Source organism: Bombus bifarius, unplaced genomic scaffold, assembly GCF_011952205.1.
Source record: "Bombus bifarius isolate JDL3187 unplaced genomic scaffold, Bbif_JDL3187 scf7180000007978, whole genome shotgun sequence".
Taxonomy (NCBI): Eukaryota; Metazoa; Arthropoda; class Insecta; order Hymenoptera; family Apidae; genus Bombus; species Bombus bifarius.
In genome coordinates this window covers 4,246,101-4,267,037 of record NW_022884363.1, presented here as the reverse complement: position 1 = coordinate 4,267,037, position 20,937 = coordinate 4,246,101, and the positions used below count along the sequence as shown (strand labels likewise).

Below are 20,937 nucleotides of genomic sequence, written 5' to 3'. Positions count from 1 at the left end.
CGTGTGCCAATACTTTTTGCAATCGTTGTAGACGGAATGGCGTTGGAGTAAGACGAGGTTATTGTTAACGAGGAGCAAGATTTTTGTGAGATACCTCAGAGGGCAATTGTTTCGAGATACGCAGACTTGTGCGAGGGATAGATGCGTCAGTTGTAAAGTGTAATTGTAGAAATTCGAGACTAGGAGTTCATCTATAAGAAAGGAGAAAATTGACGGAAGAAAGTAATCGAGCCTCTGCTATCATTTTTCGCGAGTTACGCTACGCGTATAAAGATAGTCGAGCAACGCCAATTTTCTTCGTTTCGGTCATAGAATAATCCTGTGTCGGAGATCTATAAAGGTGTTTCGAAGTAGAAAGTGAAAATTCTACGTTACCAATACGGATCCTAATAATCTTTTCACTTTCCGTCTAAAAAATAATACTGCGAATAGAAACAAGTGGTAGTGTACCAGGTTTAGAGAAAAATGAAAAACCACTCTACCGAACACACTGTCTACTCCACAGATCGGCCCGACGCATGCACTAAACTATAGCTCCATTTAATTAGTGATCGTTCCATGCGTATTATTTCTTACCTGCATGCTTTTTCCTTGCTTTTATTTCTGAAATAAAATAGAAAATCATTTGAGACTGTCTCGTGGAGGCACGACGACGCGCGCGGTCGTCGATGAAGAGGAGTATCAAGGATTAGTAGACACGGAGTGATTATTAAAAATTATCAGAAAGCCACTAAACGACCGAACGGAATTAGTCGTCGTGGTTAGAAAACGTTAGAACGACAGCTTGTGTTGTATTTGCTGGCTGTCGACGTTGGTTAATAACGGATGAAAGAGCTGCGGAGATGCTCAGTGCTTGGTAACCACATTGATCGATTAATATAATCGTTCAAAATTTCTAGACGAATCTATAAAAATTCTTAAAGAACACTCTGTCGAAATTTCTTCTCGGATTAATACGTCAACTGTCATAGGAATAATCAGCGACCAACGATGTCGCAGTTGATCAAAAAAATTAAATTAAAGAAACTTCAGTATTCGTAAGATTTACGATAACTTTAACCAATTAACGCCACCTAACGTAGTATTACGTTTAACGTGATAAAGTAGCTCGTAAAATAGGCTGATTATTATCAGTAACAACGAATAAGAGAATTTATCGTACTCGTTCCAGTCAATAGCAAGCTCTTGAAATTCTTGTCTTCGTGGTTAATCGTAGAAAAATATACGAAATACGTAGGCAGTCAGCCTCTGTTACAACCTGCTACGACGCTACTAAGCACTGATCATCTAAAAACAAACTTCTTCCACGCAACCGAGCATCGAAGATGGATTCGCTCGTAAAACGATTAAACTCGTCTTTCGTACTAGACGAGCAATCGAAACAGAACGGAGATACAACCGAGAGAGTTAATCTGGTTAAAAAGTAACTCGTGTCGCTTCGTATTCGCGCGCGAAGTCGATGTTTGCCGCGAAGTCGTGCGAGCACCTTCCGGCGCCACGGCGGGAAGTAGTCGATCTTCTCGCGTGTTTCATCGAACGGAAGATCGAAAGGGTGAGTGAACTCGCGCTGCATACGATTAACGTGTAATGATAGGACGTGTAACAAAGCGAATCTCTGTTAAAATAAAACTGACGATTATTCGATTGTCGAGATTTAGAGGTGCAACGCGCACGGAAAACGGATGTGAATGAAGGAAATCGGCAAATTTTCTCATGCTCGCGTACACATGCTTTACCATCAAACGCGTTGAACAGTGACAACAAAGAAAACACTGACGATTGTCGTTAGCCGACGATGTGGAACAGATCTGAGTCGTTCTCGTCGCCTTACGCGATCGCCGGAGAGCATAAGCGTGTAAATTGAACGAGATAAAATCGCGGCATTCGGGAACTGTTCGCATCGTCGGCTGACAGGGTTAAATCACATCGTTTCTACGGTGCTGGGAGTGTTTTCAGGTACTACTGCCACTTCGATTGATCGTTGAAACGTAATTTTCGTTCAAAGACAAATCGTTTGGAGACAACGTGAGGCGAGGATTTATGCTTGTTCACCAGTTTTATTTTCAGCCTTCTCGATACCACGTGCGTTGCGTCAAGCCTCGAGAGTATCGCAACACGAGAATACCACGCATCGATCGTTACACAAGTGTGATTTAATTACGTCGAGGCATTCGATGACAAGCGCAACGTTCGATTAATAGCAGCACGACATCGTCAAACAATAAATAAACGAGATAAACGAAATATTTACGCGTTCGCAAACAGCCACACTTCGCGACTTTATACGCGTTTACAGTTAAGTATACGTGTAAAGACATCACAAAAATATTCAGTGGTGTGCGATTCGTTGAAAAAAAAAAAAAAAAGATTGAAGCGAAGAGTCACGAGTACTGGACGTACATGATTCCATTGGAATTTCGGGAATGAACGGGTCCACTGTTCGTCGGATACCGATCGAAATAGAGGAAAAAGTAAGAGAGAAAGAAAAAAAATATAATAAATAAAACAAAAGGATAGAGAAAAAGATGTCCGAGAGTCTTCTTCCTGTCGTAGACCGTCGAGGCATCTCGATGGCGCAGAGTGTTAAAAACGCGAAGTGGACCCGCGGATTCTCCGCGCAATACTCACGTCAGCGTCGACAAAAGTGACAGTCATACGTTACTCTAAGGTGCGGCTACTTTAATCTTGCGACACAAGCGCTTTACTACTTTAGCAGAGGTGTGCTTCTGAACTTGCCTGAGCGTAGCGGCAGCAGTAATCCCTACAACAGAAGAATACTTCCAGAGCCCCGATACTCACCGAGAACAGAGGACAGAGGAGCAGAGAACCCGAAACCATTTCCTGTCGTCTATTTCGATCGCGTGGTCGTCACACGGGATACCTGTACACCTTTTACTTTTTCTTTACAGAGGCAGGATTAACGTTTAGAAGCAAGCTGGAGATGCATGCCGTGAACTCGTGCTTACTGGTATGGAGGGTTAATTTCGATGAAAATTTCGGTGCTGGACGATGGAAAAGATTATAAAATTTTGGAATACGTGGTTATCGTTGGACGAAGGTTAGAAACAGAGGAGGAGATCGTTCGGTTAGTACGATCGTGTGATACAGCGTGATTCGATCGAACGAATTAGTTGAAATTTCGTTGGTTTATGTATAAGGTGGAGCTTTTGTAAGAAAAAAAAAAAGAAAGAAAAATATGTAAAAAGTTCTCGAATATACAGGAGTTTATTAAATTATTTTAGATGCGTGTAGATGATTTTATGGCACATGCTTATAGCGATTTGCTTTAATAAATGTGAAAGACGAATCCAATTTCTATTAATTCCCTGTTTTCGAATGATTTTGATTCGACAAAGAGGAAATGAGTTTGGATTTTAGATATTACGACACATGTCTGATCGTCATTGTGCGATATTCTTTTTCACGATAAACTCTGTTACTACGAAAAGAATGAATTTGTTAAATGATTTGAGAAATGAGTTTGTTAGGAGGAAAGGACAGAATTCTACCAAGTATAGACCAAACGTATGTACGTGTATGTCTGTGTAAATATCTTCGTTGGAGCAAGATTTATACGGATAGACAGAGAACAAAGTAGAAATTTAATTGTTTGTAATAAAGAAGGAGGAAGAACAAGGTGTATGGTCGATGCAAACTAGTTAATGCCTCATGTAGATTACTCGCATGCTCCCTTGGAAAGAGTATGGAAACTAGGAAGCAAACGTCGCCGAGACACGGCAGGCGAATTCCTCGAGACGGACATGCGCGCGATCAAAAGAAAGCTGATAGTGAAAATAGAAGGCTTAGAAAACCAAGGCTGAACCAGAACCAAGCGCATGAAAGCAATGTAAACTGCGGTGTACCTGGTGCGGAAACCTGTAATTGCTCTATCGCGACGATTGAGCATCCGTATTTTATTACGTTGTATTTCTTCTCTCGTACGATATTTACTTAAATAAAATCGCGAATTGTCACGGATTATATGAATCAAGTTACAGCTTGAGGAAGTAATTGAAAGGTATTAAATTATGAACATCCTTCCAAGGAAAATTTCCTTCTTGTAAATTACAGTTTGTAATAACATACGTAAAACTAAATTCTAGATTATTTACGTTCTCTTAAAGAGAATACTCGCGTGTCTTAAATTACGTATCAATTTCTACGAACACTACAGGCCAAAAGTATAAATGCAGAACTCTTCGTTAAAATTTATTCCGATTCGTCAAGTAGCTGGATTAATTCGGATTAGATAAATTTCTCGAATCTAATACGAGCAAGACTCTATCGTAATAATATTCGCATAATCGAGATACTTTTAGCCCGTAACATACGCGCTATGGTTCAAACGATTTCTATAGCGAGAAGTATTTAATCGAATCGACAGAAACGCGGGCGCTGTTTAAAATACAATCGAAGCGAGCAGGGGAATCCTCGTTAGAGGGGATACTTTCCCCACCGGGTTCGAGTGTTTGCCTCTTAATGTTGCGTAACTTTAATCGCTTCTCGTTCGGGCGACAATATCTGCTCGTAGCATTGAAACGGCGCGGCACCGCGTCCCTCTCGTCCGACGCGTTTTCTCAGGCTCGCGATTAACGCGAAATTAATAGACCACCGATGTTAGCGTGATAACCGCAACGGAAAGGAAAGAGATCGACGACGATGATCATTCTCTCGGGTTTCAATGGTGAATAAAAGGAAAAGAATAAAAACGACGGAGAATAAAAAAGAAAAAAAAAAAAAAAAGAAGGCGACTATAAAAGTACACGGACGGGGAGGTAATTTACTCGGTGATTTGCGTAAACGTTACGAGCTTCCCTTGCGCGAATATTATGAAACTCTGACGCGTCTCATTTACGGTGCCCGCCGATAACATCACTCGATCGTTTGCCTTGATAGTGTTCGCATTTACGAGTCAATTATTGCGCTTTTACGCGGATAATAAATTGTATTTATTCTTTTCTTTTTGCTCCATCTTGCTGCTGTCCTTTTTTTTTCTTTCCTTTGCATCGCTTTGAATTTCTTTGCTTCAAAGGAGCGCGGTACTTACTGCGGAAGGTGTCCTGACTGACAGCGGCCTCCTGGGAGACCAAGTATTGTCTGGCCTTCTTTCCGCTGTAGTCGCGTACCTCTTGGTTCGCACCTGTAAATATCGTGTGAAAACAGAATGGAAGAGATAATCGTGAAAACCGTACGATTCTTATACGCATCGGTCAAGAGCATTTACTATAGAATGATTTGTTTTCCTAGGACTGCTATCGTAGCGATAGCTTTCTAACGCATAACGCATTTAATTCTTGTCCATTTATCGTCAACTTTTTTTTGTACCAAGTGCAGCAATCGTTTCGTTCACACACAAGCGCAAAGATGCATCGGTTACGTCAGCAGCGTCGCTTACGCTTAATTACATAAGTAATTAAAAAAAACTACACGACATATGTGTCAATAGAAAGCGTTAATCCGCGATTCTCAACAATAAGAACTCACCGTACACCTGAACCAACAGATTGAAGATATTCTCGTGACCGAACTGCATCGCGATGTGCAACGGCGTGTATCCCTGCAAGAGTCGAATTACGAGTCAAGCTACGATTAACCAGCAACATTTTCCACATAACCAGAATCACGTAACGAGGATCCAGTTTTTACTTATTTGCGAGAGAAAAACTCGTGCGCACGCAACGAACTACGGGAAAACGGCTCTTCCATTGATGCGTTATCGCGGCGCGGCTATTTTCTCGCCATCGGGAACGCGATGGGAGGATGACGATGGAGAAAAAATGAGGTAAAGTCAAGATGGAGGGGCGAAGGAACGCGGAGACAATGAGGAATTAATGGCGTCGTATTATGAATATCATTCGGAGCGTGCGAATTCGCGTTTCCGCGACGCAACAATATTATCTCCGTGCCGTGCCGCGTGCGTGCACGAACGAGGAGATTGAAACGCGATGCCGGGAAAACGAACCTTGCGTGCGACAGACAGATTGGCATACGCATGAACTTTCCGACTTTCATCCGGCTGTTCGGCGTGGATCTCGCCGCTGCTCTCTGCGGTTTCAACGAATTCACCGTTATCTTGCAACATCGCTCGATAATCGTTCGCAGAATACGTCTCCCTGTACGAGTTTTCCTTTGCGACGGGGCTGTTTTCGAAGATCAGGGTAGGACGCGACGGTTGTCTTCAATATCTTTAGTTCTCCATAAAAATAAAACGACGTTTCACCTTTAAATCTTTCCGAAAAGAATTTTTATCTTGGAAAAGTTGAAAAAAGTTTCGCACATTTGACTTAGCGAATTATTAGATAATTTAGTATAGACGTTGACAAGTAATCTAGAATCTTTTCGAATTTCTTCAAAGCCTAGGGGTAGTAGAAGGTTAGGTTTGAATATAAACGATCCAGTTTGCCGACGTAGTATAGAAAAATATAGTTACCTGGTAGCATGCATAATTGAACCATTAGTGTATTTTCCACCTTCAAACCAACAATTCAGAAGATGACTAAAAAACTCGAGTGGTGAAATTACTACAGACACTGCGAATACCTACCAGGTTTCTTATCATGGTTGCTATGTTACTTCGTAACTTGGATCGCTATAAAAGAACGGTAAACACCAGCGATTAACCCCAACCTACCGCAATACGCATCTCATTATCATCGAACAGGGAATGAAAGGAAAGGTGGAACAAAAGCGACCATCGCGTCCGTCACAAGAATTATACCACTCGTCCCATGACAATGTAATCCCTCATCGTGCTCTAATAACATGTTCTTCCATGTCCCTGCTCTACGACAGTATCACCATATCCCGATACACGCGCCACAGCCAATTACGATGCAAACGATACCGAATAAACGTCTTTCGCACCCTCGTGCGTCGCGACGCGACATAACGCGCGGAGAAAAGGTGCAACGGGAATAAAAGGAGTACGCGCATGCTACGTCCACAAGTATTCGGACACCTGGCGCAATTTTGCATGTTATATGCACAAAATGACAGTAACAACGAATACACTATAGAAAGTGCATCGATTTACTCGCGTGAAAATTAAAATTACTTAACAGCCACTTCCAAAAGTTAAGCTAATACGTATCGTGTAAGCGTTTTGTATAAACTGTATTATAAACTGCTGTTTAGTGTTAGCTGATATCCACTAATTGTATACGGTTGTCGCTGGGATAAGATCAAAGGAAAAAATCAGATTAAAGGGATTCATTCGAAACGTATCTGAAATATTTTCGCTAGACTGAAAACACCGGAACACTTACGGATGACAGTGTACGCGCGTGAAATGGCGCGTAGCGCGGAATCGATGGTACACGAAATTGTGTCGCGGTGGATGAAACATCGGAGGGACGTTATCTGGCAATTAGTATCGCGCGGAGGGCGGCAGGTGAAAGAGGGACCGCTTTTCCTCGGTCGCGCAGGAAACAGCTGCCACTTTTGATCCGCTTCTTCGCCTTTACAAAGATATTAACAATACTAGCTCGAAGATCGACGCGTAGCCGACTGGCCCGATCGCCATAACCCGTTTGACTAATGCGTGCCGGTATCGAGATAGCCGCACACGCACCCAATAACGCCTATAAATTAATAATTCAGTAGCTCGCCCTTAAGATTCCAATCTTTTGAATAATTTAGCAGGCGGACTGCGTGGCCCCGAACCGAGAAAGTACCTGCGAGGAAAATAGGAAGGTGGATGTACGTTGGAGGCAACTTTTCGTCTGACCAAAATCGCCCAGCATCTTAAAACTTGTTTCTATGCTGTCTTCTTTAGTTAAAATGCCCTATCTACCTCGAAATTGAAGAAAGTTAAAGTTTTCCCCCCTTTTTTTTTTTGCGTTTCTCGATCATGTTTTACTCAACTGTGTTTTTCCGACATTAAAATGTATCGGGTTTATTCTAATGTTACGTCGAACATTCTCTTAAAATATTACAAATCTATTTCATTTGCTACTGTGAGAGCAAATGAATGAAATATAAAAATTCGAGAATCGTAGCAGATCTCTATGGATATTGAAGTTAATCGACGATTTTGTATCGTCTCACTATCTTAATGATGGCTATATTGCAAAATCTAGTAACGGAGTCGTTGAGACGGAGTGATATATATGTGTAGTTGGATAAATCGAGTCATGAAAGAAAAATAAGTACAAGTAGTGTGATTGGTGCTGCAACGTTATTACGGCTAGAATCATGGACAGAAAATAACCGTGACACTTTCAGCTTTATAGTCTTATAGTTATTGGTACGCAACGATTATTATAAAAGACGGGTTTAATCACAATTTGGATAAAGGAAAACATGTCACGCGGACGAGGTTCAGGTTGAAAGAATTTCTCATCGGTGGAAGAAAGATCGATCGCGTCAGTCGTGGCGGGGATAAAAATTGCGCGACCTTGAAATATCGTATGCAAAGTGCAAACTCGCGACGGTGTCTCGGTGAACCGGTACTCACGAAAGCGAGCTACGAGCACGTACCGGCCGTTCACGATATACGCTTCGATAAGTGCGACAAATTGCGCGTAATTGTGTGCGTGCACCGGTCATTATCCGGTGGAAGTGAAAACGCGGACGATCCGCAAGAGTTGCGTAGACGATGCAACGGATCTGTGTACGCACAGCCTCTCTCATAACTTCGAAACAAGATTTAAATTGTCATCGTCCAATTTCACGTCGTTTAAATTTCCAAGATTTTCCACTAAAATAGAGCTGCGACTAATATCCAGCAACGATTTCAGACTATTTGAAAAACCCGTATAAACCACTCTGCGCCCATACAGAGTCAGCAGTTAAAATAAACTGCGAAAACTTCGTTCGAACCATTCGATAAAGCGAACACCAGTTGCAACGTCGACAACGCGAGGAGCGATGTTTTCAAGTTACAAGCTGAACGAGACGACTAAAAAATTGAATCGACTCCCGAACGCGCCACCATAAACAGCCTCCCTGTATATACACTATATCTCTCTCAATATCGCATTCCGCAATAAACGCAGTGACAAATGCGTCGAAACCGCGATCATAGGCGAGCGCCGTTTTCGAGGCGAGAGCTGCAACCCTCGGGGGTGCAGAGGTTTTCGAAAGGGGTCGAAGCCGGCTGGACGAGAGAGAAAAAGAGAGAGGCAGAGAGTTATTCGGTGGGCGCCGGCTCTAATTTATTTCACTTTAAAGTCCCCGCGTATAGGTGGGCGAAAGGCAGCGCGTTACAACGACGCCAGGAATAGAAAATGGCACGTATGGGGTAACTCGTTGGAGTCACCCTTTTTCCCCGACTCCAATAGCGTGCGACACGTGTGTCCTCGCGACAAGTGGCACGACACCCTCTGCCTTCACGCATGCTCACTCTCTCACCCTTTTCTATTTCGTTCATTCTCGTATACGCGCACCGTGGCTCACCCTTCTCCTCTTTATACTTTCGACGATATTTTAAAGTAGCATTGTCCCGACACGCGGAGTCACCGAGCCTCGAGACAATATCGCGTCGTCACCAGGCCCGTTTTCTCCCCCACGATCTCCACCTTCGCTTTCCAACCCTCTCGTCTTGTCTCGGTTACTCCAAAAGATTTCTTTTCGCGTTCCTGGACTCGTGTGTCTGCGCGTCCTCTTGCGCTAGGCAGACTGTCGCCGTCCTTCTTCAGCGACAATCTTCGGGAACGGGACAGCTGCCGGCCACCAATATCACGCACGCGTATATCACCGTTGAGGATTTTCAATTTTAATATTTTCCTACATCGAGCCGCCTTTACGAGCAGCTAAATCATAACGGCCCGCCCTTGACGGCCGAGATTCCGACATTTTGTATTTCGACACCCTCGAATATTGGTTCCTATAACGCGGATCCCACCTTTTTTCTTCGCCTTTCTGTTCTCGCCGGCTGGTAGTCTCTCAGGTAGCCCCATTCTCCAGTCCTCGACTTCTTGGCTTTCCTGAGTTAATTTGTAGAGAAAATGTTACACAGTCGCAAACATCGACGGATGATTTTTTAAAGATCCCTTCACGGACTTCAGACGGTAGTGCCTGAGTTAACACGATTGCGGTGTAGAGCTGGATAAATCGGCAATCGATGCAACAATGCTTTTTCAATTGCAAGGTTTTCATACTTTTATTAATAAAATTCGCTATAGATGTACTACTAAATAATCCCGAGACCACGAGGTTCATCAATAACACTCGAAGAAGTATATGCATTTTTATATAGTGTTCAAGATTACTAAAAATAGAAAAAAGATTCGCGTGCATTTGGATGATCAAGCCTAGTCGCCCACGACGACATTCATCATTAAGATTTCTCTGCGTCAGCGTTTATTAACTAAAGTAGTATACTCCTCTATATGATCTTCGATCTCGGGGTTCTACAGGATGCGTTCGAAATGGGTCACCCGGTGTACGCGACAGATTCCGCCGGTGTCTCGAAGGTCTACCAGTGGGATCGCCATTGTCGTTGTCTGTCGTACGCCTGCAAGGATGCAGGCGCCACACGGGCGGCTTACGGTCCCCGTGGGGAACGGGCACCGTTTTTTGCGGGGATTAAATGCGAGCCGATGCCGCGATAAGCCGTAGAAAACTGCGCTGGAAGCGGTACCGGTGACAGATTACGCTCGTGACTCCGATCCGCCGTGCGCCACGTAAGATCGCCGGTAACGTCTAACGTTCGACGTTCGGTCAATCGCGAGAAGAAATGTCTCCACGAATTTCGCCACCAGATAAGATACTGTGCGAAAAAACGATCAGTCGAGGAAGGAATTAAATTGGTCGTTACAACGAGTTTGATCTATTAAAAAAATTCTGTGTTCTTTGATGCAGGAAGGTTTGAAGTTACTTTTTGCAGAGATTTGGAACGAATTGATATATGCAAATGTCAGTCTTTTGATCTTTGAATTATTAATTGCAATACGAAGTCATTGGAACATAAATCTAAGAAACGTAGGATTACTTCAGAGTTTAGACGATGAGTGTTTAAGTCTCCAAACAGAGAAGTTTAGGTGTCTTTGTTTCGAATAGACACCTTCGAAGTTTATTAAAATTTAACTTCATTTACTTTCATCTCAACCAAAGTTCCTCGTAGCAATCACTCTGCTCCAATCTCTCTGAGAGAAATAGAAAATTCTTGTTACACTAGAACGACGAAGAAGCACAGTTGCTTTGATTCGAAACAGTTAGAGCAGAAGATGGGTAGGATATTACACAGCGCGAAATCGCGACGAGAAGGATACGCGACTTAAAAGTGCAGGGAGGCTGCCGGAGAGACTCGTCGTCGGTTCCCCACGGTTTTCCCTCTTTTTCATTTGCCAGAGCATTAAGCGGGCGAGGCGGCCGCTGGGATAAGCCGCAGAAAACTACGGCGAGAGTGGTGGCTGTGACAGATTACGCCGTGCGACACGATTCACCGTCTGCCGCTAAAGCCGCTGCTGGAAGGAAAAAAGAGCTAGCCGGATAGAGAATGGATCCATTCCGGAGTGGATTAGCCTGGGCCGACGTTGTTGGTACCTACACGAATACACGCGTATTTATTAAATCGAGCACTAATCCTTGAAAACAGAGATTCTGGCGTACTTCGACGGACACGGCTGGTGTTTTAAAAGAATCGAACCTACTTTCCAAGGATTCTCCCTGTTTCTCCCGTTCTCGCTATTGAGAGGTGCGCAGGAAAACTGATACAGGTTACAAAATCTTTGATTTCTTTCAAATTCTGTTACAAAAGTCTATATCGTTTCCAGCATTATTCTATCCGTGCTATCAATTATCCGTACGAGACTATCTGTGGACTTAAAATAATTTCTTTAATTTGCAAGCTCTAAGGAATTCTGTAAAATTTCGAAACGAGAAACACGGGTCTCGATGACGGGAAAATAAACGAGCGTATCAAGTAACGAGCAGGCGGATACGCGAACGTGCTACGGAACTTCGAAAGATTCATTGTCGAACGAATATGATCGCGATTAGATGCGATCTGCAACCATTACGCCGCTAATCGGCTTAATTGAGGCTCTTCGTGAAGAGGGAAGGGAGAGAGGGAACGGGAAGAACCTTGTGCAGCACGTAACCGTTTCCTTGCGATAAACCTGTAAAATATTCTAGCCGATCTAAAGGCTTCCATTACCTCTAAATTGAATTTCGATGAATTTCATTACATCTTTTTCGCTGTACATAGTTGTTACATATTTCTATCTTCATCGGTCTGTTTAACTAGAACGTGTGCGGTAGTTCAGCGGTGTTTGTCGCGAGCCGCTAACGAGCAACCTTCTCTCCTCTTTCTCGTTCTTTCTCTCGTTTTCTCCGTGGGTTCGTCTCTTTTCTGCCCTCCTTCTTTGCCCCGCGAAGGGCGCTCCACCTTATATAAGTCTTATAAAGAGCAAAGCGGCGGACCACACACATCCGATCCTATCTGCAGTCTTCTCTCTGTGCGCTGCGCCTACCTTTCCCTCTCTTTCCTTCCTTTCTGCCACGGGGACAAACTCTGCGCCTTTCTGCCGGCACGAAGAGACACGCGGCGCTCGCAACCCGCTTAAATGCGCGTCCTACGCTCCTTTCGCACGCCGGCCACTTACAGATCACGGTAGATTCCAGAGCGATACTCTGCTCGCGATTTATTCTCAGCCAGCCTTGCCTCGCTTTTCTCTTTATCGATCTCGTTCTTTTTACCTCCCCGTTCGTCGTTATTATTTGCGCCACGCGCTGCTCGAGACACTCGCGGCAGGTGGTGAGAGACGTGGATGGATTTAGATTGCGGAAGGTTATGGAGAAAGTTTATTACTTTTCCTTTGACGTTTTCCATCGTCCACTGATCCTTGTTACGTGTCTTAGCGATTAGATTTTGGTATGTGGAATGTTCGCAACGAATTAAAATCGAAAAGTCGATAGTAAGACTTACCCCGTTCTGTGGATCGCAGATTGGCAGAGTATCCGGAAATAGAAGAAGACAAGATTAGAAGCGATCATCAAAGGTGCAGATGCGATAACACTTAAAATATTTGCTGAGTTGTAGGTATATAACTATCGAATAGCATTCTATAGATCGTAAGTTTATTCGCGATGACACCGTACGATACTAAAAAATCCATACCGACTCCTTATACGCCCACCTTTGCATAATATACCTTAAAAAAAGATATACTGCCGGGGAGCCTTTATGATCTGATCTAAGCATCTGACGCGATGAAACGGGCGAGAAGGACATTGTACGAATTTTAAATGAACTCTGAAGCTTAGAGATGAATCGCATTAGGGACAAAATTTATATCAAACCTTTGCGTCATTTATTTCAACAGAAACTTCAAATCTAAGACACCCATCAGAATTTTTATATAGAATTTTTCTTCGCTTAGAAAATTAACCGAACTCACCGAAGTCTCATTGACACTCTTGATATAATCCTTGTAGGTACCCGCGATCAGCTTCACGATGTTCTCGTCGCCGTGTTTGGCCGCCCAGTGCAACGCCGTCTGCAACATCATCAACAACATGAGATAATAGATCGTACAATCTACTCATACTGCGAAATAAAATAACTCTGCGCACGGATTACACTTGCAGAGAAACGAGACAAAACGATTAGGAAAAGGAGAGACAGCGGAGAAGGAGGATGAACGTAAAATGGGGTGAACGTAAAAATACGCCAACGACGGAAATTTACGGGCCACGTCGCGAATATTTCGGAAAAATCGCGACGGTGGCCCGGTTGTAGACACGACGCGACCAGCTGTAGCGTATTTTCAGCCCGCGGGGCCCCGGTGAAATATTCGCGAATTAAGCAACGGCTCCCGGCCACGTCGACCGGAACGAGCTGGATGAATGGCGACGTCGGACAGCACTCGAGAGTAGAATGAGGTGGAGCACTTCGAGGGCAGTCGATCACCGGGCGCGAGCTCACGAGAGAGGGAAGGACACGGTGCGACGAAACTCGACTCACGAAGACCCGAACATCTCTAGAATCGTCGTCCGGGCTCGAATTACTCCGCGTGGATGTCGGGGCGAAAAAATTCTCCACCGGAACTGGCACGGACCGCTGGATTCTTGGCTGCGATTCAGATCGACGATATGGCTCGGTGGAAAATTTAAAGGACGTCAATCGATGGATCTTTTACATCTGACCGCTCCTGCACAATAATTTACCGTTATTTGTCATTTCCTTGCGAATAAAACGAACTTATAGAACTAACTCGTTTATTTCTTGAGAATTGAGTATCAACCGTGTACTTATGTAATAAAATTATGATATCGTCGACAAGTGGAGTCGATCAGTTTGACTTGTGAGAGGCTCGCTCATTTACGAACCGCAGCATATGTGAAATGAGACGGAGAGATGGCGAACCGCGAAGCGATCAGCGACATTGTCTTTCAATTAACTAGAAAGAGGATCATCCCGTATGAACGGTCAGAGAATTTACAGGGATGGAATTCAGGGCCGAAACAAGAAGTCGAGGGAACGTTTTTCGCAAATTTTGTTTAAATCGTCCGTTTACGCTATGAGTGACACGCTGGACAAAAAGCGAGAGAGTTAGAAATAACCCGCGAGTAAAATGTAAAGAGCGCGTTTTTAAATCCAAAACAGCGCGCGTCTACGAGCGGTTGAAGCGAACGCGGTCTCGTTTAAGCGTTGAGTTATATCCGGGCTGGCTTGCTTTGACATCGAGCCGTTCAAATGCCCGGCTATTTCCATATAGCGGGTTATTCCGACCAGCGGATTATTTCGAGCATATACGTTATTATTCTTTGCAAGTTAGCCGTGACGGCTCGTAAATTTAATGGCCGCGGGCAGGTCTCGCAAAAACGCGCAGACACGCGCGCGCCATTCGTCCGACCGCGCTTAAATGTCGCTGTCGCGTGGTACCTCGCGGTATCACGACGATCGCATGGCCCTGTCGATGGTCACTAAGCATTTAGCGTTTCCGTAAAACGTGTACGGGAGATAACAAAGTTATTTCACAAATAATTAGACTGCAGTGTTTCCAACGATTTTCACATAAAAAATATCCGTATAATCGATGACGCCATTCGCCTTTAAAAAAAATTGATCACGAATGAAAACACGAAGGCTTTGAAAGCACCTCCTGCGGATATCACGGATTGACCAGTGATATAGTACTGATTCTGAGTAGTGCATTACTAGATTCTGGTGCTTGTACTACTGAGAGCTTAGTACTGATCAATAGTCAGTAATGAATTACAGCTGGTGAATTACTGAGACTAGTTAGTGCTGGAATTAATAGTGGGTCCAAATAGTTATTGGAGAAATACTCACAATCGGTGGTATTGTGCGCTTCTTCGGAATTATATTTTTTAACAGATTCCAGCAGTTTTTTTCTGTAAGGGATATAATAAATTTGAAATAAAGGGAGGAAGAGAAGAAGCAAAAAGGAAAAATGAAGGAAAAAGAGAAAAAGAAACAAGATGTCCGTTGGCAAAACAACCAGGAAGAACCAGGATTATTCCGCACGGTCCAGCGTAGGGTGGCTGGTTCGCTAAGAGAGAAATATACGATCCGCGTCGGGGATATAAGCAAGCGTTCGCGGTGCTCCCAGGGACATGTATTTTAATTCCGTCAAGTCCGCGTCCCGGGGGTAGATTAAAAATAGTGTCCGGGTCTCCAGATTCGCACGCTGCCGTCATAGAAAGCCGGACGTCCACCTGATCCACACGGAGAGAGCCACTACCGCGGCTGGACCGTCTGCACCGCTACCAGAGACAACTTGCAGGCCACCTCATTAGCGGCGGAAAAACTCATCCTAACGAGGCTACGTACCTAATGACGAGAACCACGCGCGCGCTCTTTCGTGTATGCCTATTTACCCGATGTGGCTGTGTGTGTGGTTTTACGTGGCCACCGTTGCGCTGCCACGACCAACGTCACCCTATGCTCTACGTCTGTTCGTGAAAGCGTGTGGGTGACCGCGTCGTCCGTGCAGCCACGTGTGGGGTGCACCTTGTGCGCCCACTAGCCCTATATGCGCTGACTGCACGGCAAATTAACGAGCAACGCACCGAGAGGATATACGACCTCCTGCTTGATATTAGAGGCACGTGGCGCCAATACCGTTGCTCAGCCAGCGACCGCGAGGACCAAGAACTCCCTGATCGAAATCGAAATCGTAGCAGCACGATAAACGCGGCTGCTCAGTATGGTGGATATCGAAGAGCAATCTTCGCTTTGGTTCGTTAAATCGTGAATTGATTTGGGAAGGATACCACTGTGTAATTTAAATGATCTCGAAGTATTCAAGTTCAAGGAGGAGGGAAACGAACCTGCTTTGTTAATTCGCTGTTGTTATTTTTACGAGTTATTGAATCTTGTTATCGAAATGTATAAGGTATTTGTACCTTGTACTCGCAGTGAGAGGAAAATACTAAGAGTTTTCTAAAATTATGCTTTCACCGATATATTGTCAAATGCAATTCCGTGGATCAGTCACCGGTATAAATAAAACGAAGATAAGAATTATTAACACTTCGTAATAGTTATCTCCTCTGTTCTCTTTCACTGAATATCGTATAACCAAGTAACGACAGGAAAACCAAAATATCGGCATCCCCTTAACGTAACAAACTCAACCACCCTGTGAACAACGCACGACATCGCCTACAGCGACAGAGATTCGAGGAAGACGGCACAATGAATCTCGTTTACACAGAGTATAAAGGAGCGTGTGGAGTGCTAATCAAGATTAGGATCGCAAACCAGACGACAGACGAGCGTGATCAGCGGTGGAGAAGCGAGAACGCGAGGACCAGCGGCGAACACGGTACCGCCTAATACGGTCCGGCGCGAAAGATGCAAGAATCCGGGAGAAATTACACGGCCGGGGAAACAAAATGAATTTTTACGGTAGCCCCGCAGCTCTCGGCCGTGAGAGAGGGGCCATCAGCGCGCGTTTCTCTACGAGCGCGTATATACCGCGTCGGCCGTCTACTTGCAGCCTGCTAACGAAGTTTTATGAAGCGCGATAGCGCCATACCTACGCCGTCTCGTGGACTTTGGCGCTCCTTAATTTGTGAATGCTACGCGCACACACTGTGTCGGCTGCCGCGAAAGAATGGTATGTCTGCCGACAACGTGATATATCTTCGGTCCTCTGCCCTGGACCTTCGTTGACCACCGCGCGCCATACCTATATACACGGTAGCCGTCGTCTTCGCGCTCTTTACCGGCGATTCCTGACTTGGAAATCCCTTGGCCGGCTGCCTTCGTCATGCGTGAGAACGTTCACCGTCGATCCTGACCCTCTCTTCTAGGTCTGGCAAGCGATTTGCGCTCCCCTTTGTTCCATCATCTTCCGCCAGCTCGTGCCACGTTTTTGCCTTATGTAGCTTTGTTTGCCGGATTAATGACGGGATTAATGCGTTGTTAATTGTAGGGGACGTTTCGTATGTCGTTTCGGTAGACTGAGCGTTTAGGGTCAGTTGTTAGAGATGGGAATAGTCTTCAGATTGAATCACGATCATGGGAGAAGCTCGTCAATGGCCATTAGTGATAGATCGATTTTGAACATAGTATACAGTAGTTAATATCAAGTGAATTTGAACTTGTGCATCTGACACGTGATACCAGCCAGCATCTTGACCCCTCTGATCTTTGCGAAAGCATTCTGATCGGACGTTCGATTCGCAAGAGTCCAAACACCGTCTCGACGAATAGTTCCGGACATCCTTTGTCGATATCATAATCAAATCTCCGTCTGGATTAATTAGTACATCCCGGCGGTTTCCGCTGGCTGACCGGTTGCACCGGTAGCGGCACGACAGAGTCGCCGGTTTTCGTGGGTCCCTGGTGTACCCACGGTCGATGTGTGTACACCACATGTGCACGAAAACTATGTAGCCGTGGGTATATAGTTGTCTCCTCGTGGGTACTGATTAAGCTAACCGGAGACTGCGGACGCTCGAAGGCACGGCGAGCGGCACGGAGAAGGCCTGTGCAGCAGCAGCAGCAGCAGCAGCAACAACGGCAGCCAGCTACCGCGGGCTCTGATGTATGCGAGCGATACAGATATCTCCGGGAAGGAATTTGCGTTGAATTAGCGTATAATCGGCGGGCCGATCTGCTCATACGGAATCCCGCGGCCCCGCTTACACGTGTCCCGAGAGCTGTATTCTCTGCGCGAACACAATATTTAGTGGCCGTCTCCTCAGCGTGGCCCTTTCCTCCCTTTTGCTCCCGTGGGACTCTGTCGCTGCCTGGTATGCGGACTCTCCTTAAAATCCGCGCCCGATCCCGGCCCAAATTTTTGCCTCCGTCGCGCCTCGCTCCCGCGACCTTCTCCAAGTCCGGCTACGTCAATTCGTGGCGCGTTGATTAAACCGCTACAATCGCCGCGATCGAAGACTTCCATATCAAGATGATACTCGGAAGCCCAAATTCTTCGCTCGCGACAGTCGAATGCGAGACTTCGCAACAGGCAAAAGATGTCGCAATTATAAGAAAAAGGGCGTTTTCGTTTGTGGTTTCTGAACATTTGTGTAATTAGATTGGAAAAAAATATCTCCGTCCAAATGTATTCATCAAAGATACATCTATAATATTTGTTCATAGATAATTTTATTGCGCTTCGTGTAAGATCACCAGGATCCATACGAAGTTGCCGAGAGAACAGTTCGACGACATAAATCTCGTCCACAAAAAGAATTATGAAAATGCAAAAATATCTGCATATCTGAAGCAACATCGCTTAGGACAACCGTTTCTGCGAACATCTTCGACTCCCTTCCAAGATCTTTTAGAGAAATATCGGCCACGTATCAGGATACATAACGCATATAGTAGATCGCGACCGATCAAGATACAAATTGACGAAGTAGAAGAGGGATCTGAGCTGCGGTTTAACAGGCTTTGCCGCGAATAATCGGCTCGCAGAGATGTCTTTGTTTCCCCGGAATCGGGCAGGGTAAACAGATTCCGGCGAAGCGAGGACGGTTCTTAACTGCGGCGTTCATCTCGACATCGAGATTCGAGCGGGGGCAGGAAGCCGGTTCGGCGACCGAACCTCTCCTCGAACTCGTGGCCGCTCGCGGTGGGTCGTCCCGATCCTGGCGGCGATTCGATCTCTCGAAAGTCGATTCCGGGAAATCGAGGGAGACGTCGGGCGCGTGTCTTCCGATGGGAAGGTGGAGGAAGGAACGGAGTCGCCGGCGGATAAGGAAGGAAGAAAGAAGGAAAGGAGAGGAGAGGTAACGAGCCTCCGGTCACGTGTACGGCGTCGGGCGTCGAGATGTCAGATCTATCGGCGCGTGCTCGATGGCGCGTGTCCTCGCCTGTTGATCAGCCTCGTTGCGTCTATGCCCGCCGTGTATCGGCTAGAGCTTCGATCGGATCTATTAGTCACGAATTCCCCTTTCTACGACGGAACTCGCCGCATTGACGCCAGTGTCGAAGCTGTCTGAATCGACTGATCGCGGATGAGAAGCGCGGACAATACACAGAACTATTCCTATACCTCGACAACAGGGTTGTATGATACCACAGGCAGAGATAGTGTCAACAGGCTATTTAATTGTTAAAAGAGATTCGTTGTATTTTTTAGGCGATTAAGACGTGTCGTAGCAAAGAGTAAAGTTAATTTAGTTAACTGTAGCGAAAGAAATTAAAAAATAATGCGATATAAGGAATATTGTAATTAATTTTTTTACTAGTCTAAGGATCACGAGCATAAAATAACTGGATCGTATAAGCCGTAAGCGAAAGGAGTACCGACACGATTAATTGGCGCTGTATATTTGGCGAGATTGAAGAAAAACGGACTGGGGGACGATATTTCTTCCTCGCACCGAGGTGCTCGTTACACGGCCGAGTACGGGTGTTGTTGCGTCGCGGTCCTCTCGTGGCTGTTGTTCGCTCGGTGAATGCGGGGGAAACGTCCGGGTAAGAGTGTTTTATTTCCTGCAATTGCGTCAAGGAGGTGTGTTGCCGGCAGTCCCGTAAAAAGAAGAACAAACGCCGCGTGGCGTGCCACTAGGAACTTTCGCGGCCCGCGCCAAGGATATACAGGATGCAGGAGGTGTCATTAGCATAGCGCGGAAGAGCCGTGCTTTATGATTTATTCGGCCCCTTCTTGTTAGACCGTTCTTTTCACTCGTAATTCCAGCTGCACGCCAAGTAAACACGACCCAGGCCACAATCCGTAGCTATGTAGATTCATGGAGCAGATGCAGAAAAAAGGAAATTCACTTTTGTCCGTTCATATATCTGAGAAATCTCTGCGTTTCGCTCGTATCTGGATATATTCTGACGAGCTAAGGTGATATTTAACGCCGTTTAGCTCTAGGTGTTTACGCTGCTGTCCGATTCAATCGATCTCTTGCATGCATACGAATGATTAATAACTCTGAAACTAATATTCGTTATCAAAAGCGTTCGCAATGGCAGCGATCTCGGCTTCGGTTCAAACGACGAACAATAGGAGGCAATGTAACCAGTCTGAATGCGTTGTAGACAAATATAGTTTAAGATACATACATTTTTACGAAGATCGAATAACGTTCATCTATTATGACCGATATAGCTATTGTATTGTAACGAATAAAAGAAATCGTATACAAAGATTATCAAGGAATTTCTTACATGTATATCAGTAGATATTCATGAAAATGATCATACATCATTCCTTATGACTTGGTTACCAATTAAAAGATATTAGAACAATCTGTAGCAACGATTCGAACGTAACTAGATACATGTTTTGAAATGTTTTCAACAACATCCGCAACAGCTCCTGGCAAACCGTTCACCTCGGACCGAAGGAACGATACGCACTGATTGCTGAAAATGGGACACTCGATTGTTCAACAGCTCCCGCTGGCCACTCCGGACCGATACCAGCGTTCTCTTTTACATCGCGATCACAATGTTATCCAGCGCCATCGAGCCTGCAATTTCAATCCGTCGGCGCGATTGAAACACTGCTTCCTAGATCAAGGAAATAATAAGAACCGTACAACGCCGGATCG

General features: G+C 45.0%; 1 protein-coding gene across 5 annotated transcripts in view; it reads right to left on the bottom strand.

Annotated features, from left to right (window-relative positions):
- Positions 1-20,937, bottom strand: part of LOC117204514 (ankyrin repeat domain-containing protein SOWAHB) — a 113,122-nt gene that overhangs the window by 3,245 nt on the left and 88,940 nt on the right. For 2 of the 5 annotated variants that reach the window (XM_033441994.1, XM_033441995.1), the window contains exons 9-13: positions 13,344-13,442; positions 12,872-12,877; positions 5,485-5,557; positions 5,048-5,140; positions 577-603 (exon numbers count right to left, since the gene is read on the bottom strand). In XM_033441994.1, the coding sequence (XP_033297885.1) occupies positions 577-603; positions 5,048-5,140; positions 5,485-5,557; positions 12,872-12,877; positions 13,344-13,442 (298 nt within the window). Of the gene's footprint in view, positions 1-576; positions 604-2,736; positions 2,762-5,047; positions 5,141-5,484; positions 5,558-12,871; positions 12,878-13,343; positions 13,443-20,937 lie in introns of all 5 variants that reach the window. The other 3 variants (XR_004487103.1, XR_004487104.1, XM_033441996.1) reach the window with 3 other exon arrangements.